Raw genomic sequence first — 14,812 nt, forward strand, 5'->3', positions numbered from 1 at the left:
TTGCTGATTGATTACCGACAGATACTTGCTCATTTTCAATTAATATACCTATACACCGAGAAGATCGGATGATCGACAGGATAATTTAATCGATCAAATTCCCTCATTTTATTTTTAAATGTAAATCGATCATGGAAAGATGCTATCACAATTTTCGAATACAGAGAGAAATTAAAATTAAAAAATTCAATCCGTGATATATCAAATATTTCAATAATAATGTTCCTGTTTAAAAGACCATGCCGATACTCGTTATACGTTATCAATAGTTAAAGTTTTAAGTATACAAGTAAGATATGATTTGTGGTAGTTATTGTTTGAGATTGGTATTATTGCACAGAGCAGAATAAAATGTGTTGACAAGTAAATAGCAGTTCGGTCAGTATGAGAAATACTGGAATGCTTTGGGATAGCCAATAAGAGGGTAAGTAAGTACGCAGCCAGTGAAAGCTCTGTAAGTAATAATTCTCTTCCACCCTCGAAACTCGATATCCGGTGGGGTAAGCTATTTCGTCGGATTTTGCTTTGATCCTTCGTCCACTTTAGGGTTTGGTTTCCGTACAGAGGCTGACATGTGCACTGGTAAACGAAGAAAACTGAAGCCATCGGGTTTCAAGGGGAATTATAGGAAATTTAAAAAGCGGCAGAAATTCACATCTGTAAAAACTATAATTATATAACGAATTATACGAAAACAGACATTTCCTTGCTTAATATATTAGCAGAAATAATTGGAAATTCGATTGCCCAAGCCCCGAGTTAATATGCACGAAATTAAATCACCGTCGAATCAAATTGAACGATAACAATACTATTATCGAGTAAAGTTTTTGACACAGCGGAACTTTTACAAATCAGCTATAATTCTCGCTGTTATTTGCAGTCCTACAACCGGTATAATATAACAATCGGGCTGGAGTAGAAAAAATTCAGCTCCGAGACGATCTTCCGCCGGATAATGACGGTAAAATAGCTCAATTAAAACGATAAAACATATATTCGTTGGCAGTGGCAGAATTGAAAAAGTCCAGGCTGTATCGGCGCAATTAAAAAACTTCGATCGGTGAAACTATCGAGCGCTGCTCATCAATTGTGCGCCACGATTGGAGAATAAGAAGAAGAGGAAGACGACGATAAAAGAAGAACAGCCTCTTCCGCGCCCGAAAAGCAAAGGAGCAAAACAAGTGCAAAAGTGGAGGAGAAAAGAGGGAGAAAGAGAGTAGAAGAGAAAAAGAAAGGAATAATACAAGGAAACAGTGAAAGCTGAATTATTATGTCCGGACATTACAATTGAACCAGTCGTATCCCTTAGCTCTATCTAGCCGATAGTATGCGAAAGTTGTTCGTACTTTTACGGATAAAGATCTTGGGCAAAAGTACGGTCGTTTGCAAACTAATCGAGCTGTCGCTTTCTCTACAGGGTGTCGAAACTTTCGGAAGCTGTCAACTTTTCCAACCACCCTTCCTTCTTGGTTCCCATCCTCTCCCCTCATCCCAAACTCTGTCACCTCTTTACACGCCTTTCTGCAACGGCGACGATCTGCGAAGTAAAGCAGTCCCGTTTTTCGCTTTCTTTTTTTATCTTTTCGGTGGTACGCCGCCACTTTTCGCGCCCCCTCTTCTTTATGCCTGCCAAGAAATAGCAGCTGTATTTGGTGCGATTTTAAGGAGGACATTTGAAAAGCGTTTTCCGCGTTACTACCGTGTTATTTCTGGAACGCGGAGGGTCGATAGGAGAGTAAAAATATTATTCTATCGTCGTACATGCATAAATTTCGTTGCTGTCGCCGGGAGTGGTTTGATGTAAAAAAAAAAAAAAAAAAAAAAAGAGGAAGGAAGGAAAGAAAAGAAAAAAGCAGCAGGAAGAAAGGAAGAAGTGATCCAAGTTCGAAAAATGGACTGAGAGATTGGAAAAATATAACTGTACCATTGAAACATTGTTTGTACAGCGATTTGGATCTTACGTCGTTGTTTTTCAAGTATTATTCAAATTAAATTAGTGATACGCTTTACGATATTATATCTTGCTCGAATTTAAATAGTCGAATTAGATTAATAGTAGACGACCATTAGACGACGAGTGCAAGGTTGTATTCAATTTTTTTATTTAAACTTCAATAATTGATGCTTTAACATTCAAGGCAAAGATTTTACTTTCTTTCAGTGTACCATAGTTACGTTTTTCTCTGTAGCAAACAGAAACACTTTGTTATTTACCTATTGGCTTATTAGTAGCTAAATGATTACACGAAACCGTAATTGGAAATCTGTTACATGGCAAAGGTAAGCGCATGGGAATCAAATGTTTGCTTCTGCTAGCGATTAGATTGCAAGCAATAAGCTGGCCTCTGCCAGTTAGTCCTTCATATATGTATATACTGTACTAAAATCTTCGATCAATAGCTTTTGATAAGAAGATTAGCACATCGGATGCTAAATATAGTTCTGTATTTTCAATGTAAAGTACGCTGCAATTTTAAGTACATATACGCGCGCGTATGTTTATACAGTTCATAATTCTTGCCATGATTAAGCCTCCAGCCCTCCAGCTATATTCCACATATGAAATTACTTTCCCATTTCTCTCTAAAAATGTAATTTCGTCCGGTTACGTGGATGTATTTATACATTATTTATCGTACATTGATAATATATGTAATTATTATACGTTATATGTAAATCAATAATATGTAAATAATTATCATGCGAAACAATATTACTCGAAATAAAATCACCGTAAGAAGAATATAGTGCAGCGTGTATTCAAATCACACACGGATTATTATCATCCAAAAGAATTTACCAAACGACCAACATACGTAATTTACTACAACTACGAATCGAATACCTGAAATTTCGGGGTGAGAAACTTCGTGATACATAGCAGGGAAGATTTAACAACCGTGCATTTCTTCGCGGCGAAGAAGCATTATTACCTTATCAACAACAACTAGCCGCGGATAAACGAGCATCGGCAAACATTACCGACTAAGCCAGACAAGCAAAGTCGGATGCAAATGGCAATAAAACGAACATCAAAGGAAAAGTTTCATCGGAAACTGCCGATTCGTAACGACGTCGCGTCGAAAGAGACGGTGCATTTTCGGCAACAGCTCGTAATGTACGGTCGCGAATCGAACCAAGAGGATAACTTTAGTAGCCGGATGTCGGATTCGACCTTGCGATCAGCTCGAGAACTTTCGATACGATATACTTGCATCTCTGTAGGGGATTGCGTTCAATCGAGCGTTAACGAACAACGAGCAACCAACACCGCGAATCTGTCCGCTGATGATCACTGGATCAATGGAAACATGCTGCTGCTGCGAAATTGATAACGAGAGTCCGTAAAATCCTGCTGTTAGCGCTACAAATAATCCACGGATTGACTTTTTAATTCCGAGAATTTGATTTTGTTAGTTTGTTTGGCAAATTGCGTTGCGGATAATAGAAAGCTGATTGTTTGGAAATAGGAATTTTCATGGAAACAGAGATGACTGTTCGCTATAGTATAGAATATGGTAGTACGCGTTTCACGTAATTAACTTAGGAATTCTTTTGCTATTTTGAAGATTAAATGTTTCAGATTATATGCTGTAATATATATTGTTTTTAGCAATTTCATTTGTTATCAGAAGGACTTCTAATTTCCAAGAATTAACCGAAGAGTTTGATGTTTCTTGCTCCTTTGTAGCAACTGAGGTATCATAAAGTCGTGTTATCTTTGATCTTATAATTGCAGGTGTCACGTTCAACGTATATATCACTTTGGTATCATGAAGGCAGCTAATTATTCATGGATGTTACTAACGTTCACGAATTTTACTAATTTCGATTCTAATTTATTAGTGAACGTCCAGTCGCCCTTATCAGTTTAAGCAGCGAAATTGTAATTACAAGTTGATCATTTTCTCTCGGATTAATGACGATTGTGGTATCCACTCGCAATTAAAGATAAATCAAGCAACTACAAATAATTGTCACATTGCACAAGACTCTAATAATAAAACTATCATTTGGTTGGAATTTCGTCAGTATAATAGTTCGATGAAAAGTGGATTGTACATAGGAGTCAATCGTAAACGATAGCTACAATGATTTGATAAAGATAAACATGCGAGACGTATGGAAAAATCACTTTATCCAAAAAAAATAATAGTGGATGTTTGATGGTTGTTTGCATCATCCGTTGCACGATAGTACACAAAATCTCGTCTATTGGAAATAACAATATAAAAACTTTTAGGATATGAAGTTTTATCACACTCTCCCTATCGTTTTTATCGTTTTTCAAATACCTAAACGATTGTCTGAAATATGAATTGTTCGAGTAGCGGAAATGAATCGACACGAACAACTGTTATATTATAATAATATCAATACATTTTTCTATCATACATATTTCGTATTAAAAACTGTTTCACTCTATTTATTTGAAAACATCCATCACATTTAATAACTTGTTTTCACGCAAAAAATACTATAGAATAGCGTCGTTACACGGCATTTTGTTAAAAACTATTCATTAATTCCATTCGTTCATTTCATCCAGTTCATTTCATTCTATTCTTCACGGTCCATCCAGTTTTCTATTGTATTTTCAGTTCTCAAAGTAATAAAAATAGAAGAGAAGGTTATTTCAACCTACTTCTTTACATAAATTCTCCAATTATATCTCACGTCGTACTTTGAAAGAACAAACCTACTGTGGGAAGAATTCAATCTTAACAGATACCGCGCAACGATCAAGTGACAACGAAGCGCAACGAAATGACTTTGCTGGACACTTTCTTTTACCCTCATCATTTTTATTACGTGGAATCAGCTCCTCGACGTTCGTATCGCTATTTAGCGGCCAGCAGCGGGTCCGCGCACACGCGTAAATATCCAGGTTCGTGTTGGTGAACACGTACACACGTTTATTCGCAGCGCCGCAGGAAAACTCGGCCGTATGCGTCTGGCAACGGTCTGTGTATGGAAACGACTCCCCCGGGGGTGGCTATATTAAAATTCCTGAAACTTTTTAATCTTTCCGGGGCGCAGTTAAATATTAATAACGAAATCTCGCACAGGGCAACGTGTTCCTCGTCGCCGAGGGACACGTCGACTGCTGCTCGTTATACTTGTGACGACCTCGCGAGACCATATCGACATCACGCTCGTTCCTACCCTTGCTGTCTGTTTATTTTTCACGTACGCGTACGTGTTGGCGAGTATTCACAGACTTTGCCAAGTAAAATGTTGTTAACCGGCAGCTAGAAGGAAGCCGGCAAGGCGTAAAAGAACCTGACGTTAACTACGCCGTCGTGTATTATAAATATCGTAAGTTAGAATCTACGCGACATTAAAGTAGAATGAGAAGAAAGAAAGAGACAATGTAGAGTCAGGTGCTTAGCATATAAATAAAAAAATTTATTTCTAAATATCTACACTTAAGAAAAATAACGACTGTGATCTATTACAAACTTCTGAATCCACAAGTCGGCGTGATTCTACGAAATCTGCAAAATTCTAATATCCACAAAGTTCGAGAGTCCTATAGAAATAATTCTTAAGAGCTCTGACTCTTAAAAAAGTTTAAACAGCGTCAGGAATCTATATGATTTAATTAGTTGCATTTATTTCTATCTAATTTTAAGTCCAAAGGCTGTAGTTATAAAAATCTGTCTGTTGCCAAGCTCTTATACCAACATTTTTGAACGATCCATTTAAAAATTCATCAAAATCTTATTTGGAAGAAAGATTTGACCAATCCATTAAATCCTCAGAGGTGTATTTTCTACCCTCACTTACGACTGACTTTCAACTATGTAGCCTCACGCAATCTTGCACCAATAATCGAAATCCATTGTTTCAAGCGACTGTCGCGTTCACGATGATTCTTTAATCCTGAAAATAAGATTGTAAAGTGTCTATTGTCATTGGAACAAGGAACGGCTCGTACTCAAACAGCGACCAAATATTTTGACGATAAAATTAATCTGCCCAAAATCCGCTTAATATTCGATCGAAGCTAACGGTGTTCCATAATATACAACAAGTTTGATTATTTTCTGCGAAGTTTAAGATTAAATTTAAAAATGTCGAAGCTTAGGTGGCTCGAATAACTCAAGCTTGCTATATGTTTGCTAGTGAATACGCGTTTTAAGACGGCGGAAAAATGATATTTGAGAGGTTTGCCGTTCGTATTTGTCTATGCGTCAGTGGTGGTGGCAACCGCAAGGTGCAGTTATACGTATTAGTTGGCGCGCGTTACGGCGAAGGGTGGTTAAGAGTGAAGAGCGAAGGAGCAAAAGGAGGCGAGAGAGAAAAGCGGGGCCAGAGCTTACTTAGCCGCCATTTAAACCCAAAAGCGAGCTTTGGTTCTCCCACTGAGACCAAGCTGCGATATTAACAGCCTAACGCTGTACCGGATTGCCTAAAATACACGGTCCATGCCGGAAGTATCGAGTTCTAGGTAGACGTTGCTGCTGTCGTTTCTATAGCGAGCTGGTCTCCGCGTAATGAATGTATATACATATGTGTTAATTGAAACGCGGTTTAACTGCACGCCTTCTACCTAAGTCTATCTCTCTAGTGAATAGTTACGTGGGGCTATTGCAGTCTTATTGCTTCTATTACACAGACTTTTTATGTCAAAGTAGCGATAAAGAGCATTTAGCAGACACATTTAAACGATATGATTTCCTGTATACGCAATTATATTGTGAAAAATTTCTATTGTTATAATAACGTTAAAATATACTTAATATTCGTAAGAAAAGTAAAAGTTTTCTCAGTGTAAAAACATTCAAATCCATGTAGGCAAGGTCGAACATTGGCTATATCTTATTAAAAAGCAATTCGAATGAAACTGCGGACTACTCTCCGGGGAACTACCAAGGGAAACAATAAAGTTCCTCCTTAACATTTTACGCTTTGTTAAATCGTTTTATGCGACACACGTAACATGCGCTAGATTGTCCTTACGATTAAAGCGGTTATTCTTTTGAATGGAATATATGTTTTTAAAGGAATACCTGCGAAACTTTCCATATTTTTTATATTTTTAGAACCAAACGGACGCGATAAAGATAACAAAGAGCGAAAAATAAGTTTCGATTCTCTTACTGTAAATATCAAAATTCAACATAATATCGTAGTCTCGTAAGACGCGAAGAGAATATCCGTATAAATGTTTGCTTACTGTCAAACGACTTATCTCAGAATGCAAGAATTCTTGCGTTACCTCGTTTAAGAAAACGACGAAGTTATCACCCTATCTTAAAGCAGAGTCTATAGAGGGTATGGCGTATTTTATGTTAAAATTTCTACTGAATCTCAACGTACACGCGAGAAGAGAATATTATTGTTATTTGTAGTAGCGTTGAGAAAACAGTTGATAATATTTTATGCAACACAGTTCAGACATGTATTCCTCTTTAGAATACGTATATTTCTTAATTAGCTTAATGTAGCTTAACGTGCTTCTCATTAATATTTATGACCGTATTACACATTTTTTCGTCTCCAATTCTAAATTACATTACTTGTTGAAAAAGGGGCTATAACCACGTTTAATGTAACATCATTATAATAAATTCTGCATCTTCTAAAATAATAAATGTAAACCTTGGTCAAAATATGTTCGGATAAAATAATATGGTAATTAACATTTCTCGAATAACTGTTTATATATTTATCCAAGCGATTCTGCACATTTGCACACCATGTACGTGTATACATCGCCATAAAATAATTTCCTACTAGAAATAGTAATAAGAAAGGCGTCTTGCAATTGTGATACAAGCAAAACAAGGTTCCGTACATACGTACAAAAACATTGGGAAAAAAACAAAGCAGAATTTTTTCATCCGGGACTTTGTTTTCGTTGACTTTGATAGTTACAACGCAAATATTTGCAGCCAATTTTTTCAAAAACAAATCGTATCAAAAAAATATTATTCTACGGTTCTACATTTTTTTCCGTATAGAACTTCCATTCGCTTTGTGCTATCAATTACGAGACATTTTGCATGTTACAATGTAAGAAGATTTGTTGAACGCGATACGTATTTGCATACATTTTAATCGTATTAGAATAAATACAAATCTCTTAAATTTCATATTTTTATAATAATTTCTAGGAAATTCAAAAGTCCAGAAAAGAACTAACGAACTTGCTAACGCGACGAATATCGTAAATTGAGTATTTTTGTTAACCGTGCGTTGACTACAAATATATAGCTAATTCAAAGTGACGTCGACCGATCAAACGATAGATAAAACAAATTGCGCAAGTATATGACTATTAATTATAACTGTGACAAATTTTTCATTTAAACGGATGTGTCTTTAACTTTCTCGGCAGTATGATAACAAGCACAAAGATAACAACCGTGACACGAACATAAAACGATATTCAAGGAAACGATACGTAACGATAAACGACAATGTAGCGTTTCTCAAAGCTCGTTCTCGTCCCGTACTTTCGCTACTCCGTTCTTTTCGCAAACTTTTCCTCCTCTAATTTACAATCCTGTCCACTATGGCTCGCGATTCCTCGTTATCATCCATTTTCCAGTCACGTTCGCACGCTTATTTGCTCGTGTATACATTCTCCGGCTTCGCGTATATATCCTTTTAACGTGTACGTTACGTACACAAACGAGTACGGGTAAAATCTGAAGAAACCCCTCCGGGTTAAAAACTCAAATGTCATTGTCTGCATTGTGGCAGTCGGAGAGTTTTTCAGCGGAGTGTAACTGCGACGTTTGAAAAGTAGAAGTTTTAGAAATGCAGCGGCGTGTTGGTGTGGCTAACAAGCGGCTGTTATTCATATGTGCTAGTTCGCCTATCCTTGCACGGATACGAGGATTCTTCAGGGCAATTAGAGAGGTTCTAGCAGCAGCTCAGAAACAAAGATTATAGCGGAAGAATTAACGTGGGAATTCTAAGTGATACTTTACGTAACATATATTTCTAAATAATCTTCCAAACCCTGCTGTTAGAAACTAGTGAATCATTAATGCGGAAAATCATAACTCGTGCCAGTTAGATCAGTTAAATTTTATCTTCATTCGTTTAACAATCATTCTTTCAATTTTTTGACACGTTGAAATATTTGAAATTCCCCGTGCTCGTTCTTTATGTTTCGGTTAACGTTATTACCACGCTGACTGTTACGAAACAACGATCAAATATTTTAAATTAAACGCAGAAGAACAAAGACATGGCGAAAAAATGATAAAACTTCGCTTTTTCTCCGTTGGTTCGAAATGATGGATAGGGTATTTCGATTAAGGATGGCAGAATTCTCGACAACCGATTTTGCGAAGGTGTCGAGCGACGGACCGATCGGCAGCCACAGGGAGAGCATACAATTAATCTGAAGTGTTTGCCATACACTGTGAGCTGGATAAGAAAAGCGTTTCTGGCGCAGGCCGGTCAAGAAAGAGTGTGCAACGTGGGAACGGAAGAAAAAGAAACCGGAGGTGGAAGGTGCATAGAAAGAGGGTAAGGCGGTCGTGGGGCCGACAAGGGGTTGGCAGCATGCAGGGGTGGAAACACGACGGTTAGAGGGACGAGGAGGTGGGGGACACGAGGACGGCGCGGGAAAACAAAATGAAAGAGGAAAACCGCTGGCAATTTTTCACTAGCTTTTTAAAGCGCGGCTTAGGTACTCGTGGAGAGAGTTTGAATCGATTTTACCGGAGGGCCCCATTTTTCTGCCGTCTCCTTGTGGCAAGCGACGCGAACTGTACCTACTACTTCCAGCTGTTTCGCCGCCGAAACGCGAATGTCACCCTAAGTTCGGATTTCACATCGAGGTCCACGATCTCGGAACTTACCGCCGGATTTTCCTGTCAAACGAATGCTTCCCGGAGATACACGGGGATTTCGGAGATTAAGAGTACCACCAAATGTCAGGGTTTAAACGAGTACTATTTTTGGGTTTTTTTTTCTTCTTTTTTTCCCCGCTACCCTCTCTTTTTGACGATGGAACGCTGCGCGTATGAAAAGCCCCATTCCACGATCGAACACGGGTATCCGGAGATATAGGTGCATTATTCGAGATTAGGTTTTTTTTTTTTTAATTCTCTTAAAGCTTCTCGCTGGTTTTTTTTTTTTTTTTGTTATTTTTCCCATTTCTTGTCAAGTTTCGTTCGTTTTATCGGATTCGTGCGATATACGATTATCTCGAACATTTCGCTTCACTTTGGCAAATTGATTTGAAAATGTCAATTTTGTTTTTGTCTTTGCGAAGAGTCGAAATGCAATTTAATGTGTCGAAAATATTGTCGAAAGTTCTCACCTGTTTTCATAGTTTTCAGACGTGTCAGTGGGAACACTACGTGTCGGAGGGTAAAATGATAATTCTTCGCGCTCTTCTTATAATCCTACAAATATTTTTATTATGGATATTGTACAATTTTGCGTAGCATATTCATGAACGGTACTGTACGATACTATGGTAAAATTGCAAATTGTAAACGGCGTATGTAAATTGTATCGTGAATTGTAAACGGTGCACATGAACTTTAGATCATAGTTAGCTATCGTGGATAACCATGTTGTGGTAATTAAGTTCATAATATGAAGGAACCAATCCGTCTTAAGGAACCATTTTTTACAGTTACAAATCGTTAATAATGGGCAATTAGATTTTCTATTTTGCACTGATCAATCTCTGATTCATTAATTGGCGCATTTACTTCCTAATTGGAAGCAATATTTGTTCCACATTAGCCCGTTATTTATATAGTATTTCATTATGTAACAGAAATTCATAATAAATAATTCTCTTCTAATCTCAACAAATCCACAAGAGAATATACCATCTGTCAAAAAAGTAACGAACTTCCCAGACAATGATACTGTACATATAATTGCACGATGCACCCAACTGACCGCGGGATAATTTGGAGTCTCTGCGAATTAAGAAAAAGTAAAACTACGTTGTTCCATAAATCTCGTTATAAGTCCGAGAGTGTAAATAAATAATAATAATAATAATAATAATAAAAACAGAGGGTATAAGAAAATCGTTATTACGGTGCAATGTACGTAGTAAAAACACGTAACTCATTGCGAAATATTCAATGCAGGCTAGGCTCGATGACATAAAACCGTGATCTCGCTGCTGATGGAGTTTTTTTTTTTATGCGTGAATTCGATCAATATGCGCCTGTCATTTCGATGTTAAAATATCAGCAAATGGTTAATATCATTTACGGCTCAGGCATGGAATTCCATGCGGCGGCGAAATATAATATTTCATGCAGGCACGATAACAAAATACTATACACACTTTGGCGAATGTGATTTCACGATTGAAAGCGCAGTGAATATTTAAACAACCACGTGCGTACGAGGAAAAAAATATATCTCACGTTGCGATGTTAAATTAAAAATACGCGTGACATCGACGCTTGCACGAATTTATGATTTACATATGGAACCGCATACGATTCGTACTGTCCTTTTTCTTCTTTTCTCTGTTCCTCTCTGTCTGTTCGTTTTTGCTATTAGACATTGAAAACTGCGCGTATTCGACCAATAATCCCGCATCGTATTTTTTAAACGTGCAAACGTCAATGCATAACGATCGTTGAAGGGGAAATAGATCGGCGAAATCCGCGCGATTGATAAAACGAAATATTCAGATCTTCCTTCTCTTTCCCATACTTCAAACAGAATTTGCTCAATTTAACTGCAACTGTTGGTCCTTTCTCTTAGAATCAACAGAAGAGGACAATACAATTGTCAACAATAGAGTTGATTGTACACTGCACAAAGTTATCCAGGAATATTGACACATTTCGAGTATACTATAGAATGTATCCATCCTGAAAATACCTACTGTTACAATCTTCCTTCCACTTGGTCTCATCTTTACTTTATATCGATAATATAGCAACTACCTGGTGAAATTGAAACAAATCTACCTTTCTATGAAAAGAATTTTTGGCACAAACTCTCTATTAAAGATTAGCAAAATATAGAATATTGATATTAAATATCGATAACGAAAACGTAGCTTTTTTGTATTTAAATATCGATTTAATTTCAAATTAAAATAAAACCGTGATTTAATGGTAATTAACAAAAACAAGATTAAAAATTGTTGCTTCTTTTCTCGAGTTAAAGTAGACGTTTCAGACATCATCATCCTTCTTCTTTTATCGTATGACTATAATTCCTAATGACAAACTCGCTGTCAGGTAATAAAACAATTAATTAATTAATAAAATAATTACCCGTATTCTTTGTACATATTATGCGCGACAGCCGTAATATATGATAATGCAAGTATTTGTACACTGGACAAAAATAAAGACAACTGGAAGATTTGGCTGTATAAAATGTTTCTGAACCGCAGCACGGCTAGTTATTGTTGCATGCACGTAAGATCAGCGTTCACGTTATATCGCTATATTATCACTCGTATACTACGAAGAGAACGGTAAGTCGTCTTTAATGAGCGAGATTAAGAGGACTTACGAGATTTCGCCGAAAGGAGCGAAGGCTTCCCTCAAGGTCTGCGTCTCGATCTCTGGGCTCAGATCTCCTACGAATATGTGGTAGTGTTCTGAAAAAGATATACGTGAAATCGTTAAAAAGAATTCTTTGAAAAGAAGCGTAACGATAAAAATGGTTGAAAATACAGTAATAATATGAATAGTCGGAGTAACATTTATTTTATAATTCTATATAAATCCCTGTTACGTTTCAAGATATATTTCATATATTTTATTTAATATCCGAACCGTCAAATTGCACAAATAGAATTTAGAAGCCAAAACGTAAAACATTTTCTACCACAAATAGAAACAAAATTCACGATTTATTTAAGCTTCGTCATTCTATTAATTCGTATTGCAATAAACGTAATCTTTCCTTTCCACGATATATTGCTATTTCGTCAAAAATAACAATTTCGTCAATCGTTAGACGATAATACAAATTCGGATTGTCGCAATTCACAGCAAACATAAAAAATTCTTCACAATTGACTTATTCACTGGAACAGCGACGTATACAGCGTGTATACCTTTATCCTTGCGTTTCATGGAAAATTGGATGAATTTGTGGCCTGATAAAACCACGACGGTTCGCGATAGTCGGAATTAATTCACGGTCGGGATATTCGGCAGCTGGCAAACAATTTTAAATTAGAAAATCAGAAGCAAAGTATTGTTTAGTCTTTAAATATTCGAGGCAGTCTTTGCGTTATAGAGCCGGCGGAACAGCGGGCGAGCACAAAATTGGACGCGAGGGTAAACATGCTTTCATTGTTTCTATTAAAATTGCAAGAGTAATTTAACGGCGGCTAGTCTCGCTATATACATTAGATAAAATCCCGTGTATTCTAATAATGCGCCCGACTGTTCTTACTTTGTTATGCAAACTCGCTAAAGAACGCCGGGAAACACCGACGCCGCTATGTATCTCAACAAGAAAATTCAATTGGAAGCGGAATCACGGTAGAAAGTCAACGTCTAGATTGCGTCGTGTAAAAATAACGGGATACCGAAAATATCTTTCCATCAAAGCTTTAAGGGCTGTTTACCTTGTGGAATGGCGGTGTTTGTTAAGCAAACCGAAAATACCAAGAATAATATTTAAGACGCAGCACTCGATCGAAAGTTACATATTTTTAAAGAACTTTTTGATATTTGAAAGTATACCGGGAGCAATGGAAAATGAAATAAAATAATAAAAACAAGACTGAATTTCTGTTGACGTACTGAGTGATTATAATGTTTCAGAAATTGACTTAATGTGTTTATAAAAGTATTGTTCTCTTTTTCTCTATAATTCTCTTTTTTAAATTTTATTGCCAGAGAATATTACAGGAACAAATTTTAAGTAAAATGAAGAAATCACAAGGAAGTTGCACGTCGTATTAATATCGGTGGTTAAGTATTAATCACGTATTAATGTCACATGCCGTTTTATTGGTTTGAATGTCTTCAAAATGATAGAGATGCTATTAAAGATGACGTTTGAAGTGGAAGAACTCCAAATACAAAGTAGTCGTAATTTTTTTGATTTTATCTATTTGCTTTCGACAAACATTACAACAATTCTCGTTGAATTGTAATTAAGAGCTTGTTTCGCTAGTTTTATAGTAGGTCGAATATTTTGTAATTGAGTATTATATGTGATAAAAAATAATTAACCAATCGTTCTATTTTCAGCGAAAATGCTTAGAAAATAATTGTTTCAACCAACTTCGTTATTCTCTAAGTTTCATACTTCGTTCATGCTGCATAAAATACTTTTTATCCGAAAATGGAAACTGCTAATATCGATAAATAGAGTAGAAAAAAGACAATAATTTTCCAATTTCGAAACAAGCAAACATTCGGATTATATTTCTACAACTGAAAAAACAACGAATATGCTTATTCGAGTAAATCGGAATTCGACGACAAACATCATAAAAAGAGAAGCGAATAAACTAATATGCCGCGTGGTGAAAGATCGCACAGATTTTCGAATAATTCTACCTCTCTTGATTAATCGAAACACTGTTGTAAACGAGTAATTAATATCATACGCAAACACGTTCCTTTAACCGAATTTACCAACAGCAAGTATAGCATTGATTTTCAAATAAGCCCAATGTCGATGATACTGATAGGTTTCGATAGGATGAGTTCGTACGAGTTGCGGCGACGAATAAAATTATAATAATCCACAACGTTAAATATTAAATTAGGTGACAGTGGCCATCAAACGGGTCCCGTAAACGGCAATACAAATAACGATCGAGGCCATATGCGATGCCCCGTGAACAGGAATACATTATCGACAACAAAATTCG

The 14,812-nt window shown here is 36.5% G+C and overlaps 1 protein-coding gene across 9 annotated transcripts in view; it reads right to left on the reverse strand.

Moving 5' to 3' along the window:
* Nucleotides 1–14,812, reverse strand: part of LOC126919557 (nucleolysin TIAR-like) — a 583,207-nt gene that overhangs the window by 126,131 nt on the left and 442,264 nt on the right. For all 9 annotated transcript variants that reach the window (XR_007711695.1, XR_007711694.1, XR_007711699.1 and 6 more), the window contains one exon: nucleotides 12,484–12,571. Coding sequence is in view for 3 of the 9 variants with exons in the window: in XM_050728939.1 (XP_050584896.1) it covers nucleotides 12,484–12,571 (88 nt within the window). In the remaining 6 variants the exon portion in view is untranslated. The remainder of the gene's footprint in view (nucleotides 1–12,483; nucleotides 12,572–14,812) is intronic.

Source organism: Bombus affinis, chromosome 8 (assembly GCF_024516045.1).
Source record: "Bombus affinis isolate iyBomAffi1 chromosome 8, iyBomAffi1.2, whole genome shotgun sequence".
In the NCBI taxonomy this organism is placed as follows: Eukaryota; Metazoa; Arthropoda; class Insecta; order Hymenoptera; family Apidae; genus Bombus; species Bombus affinis.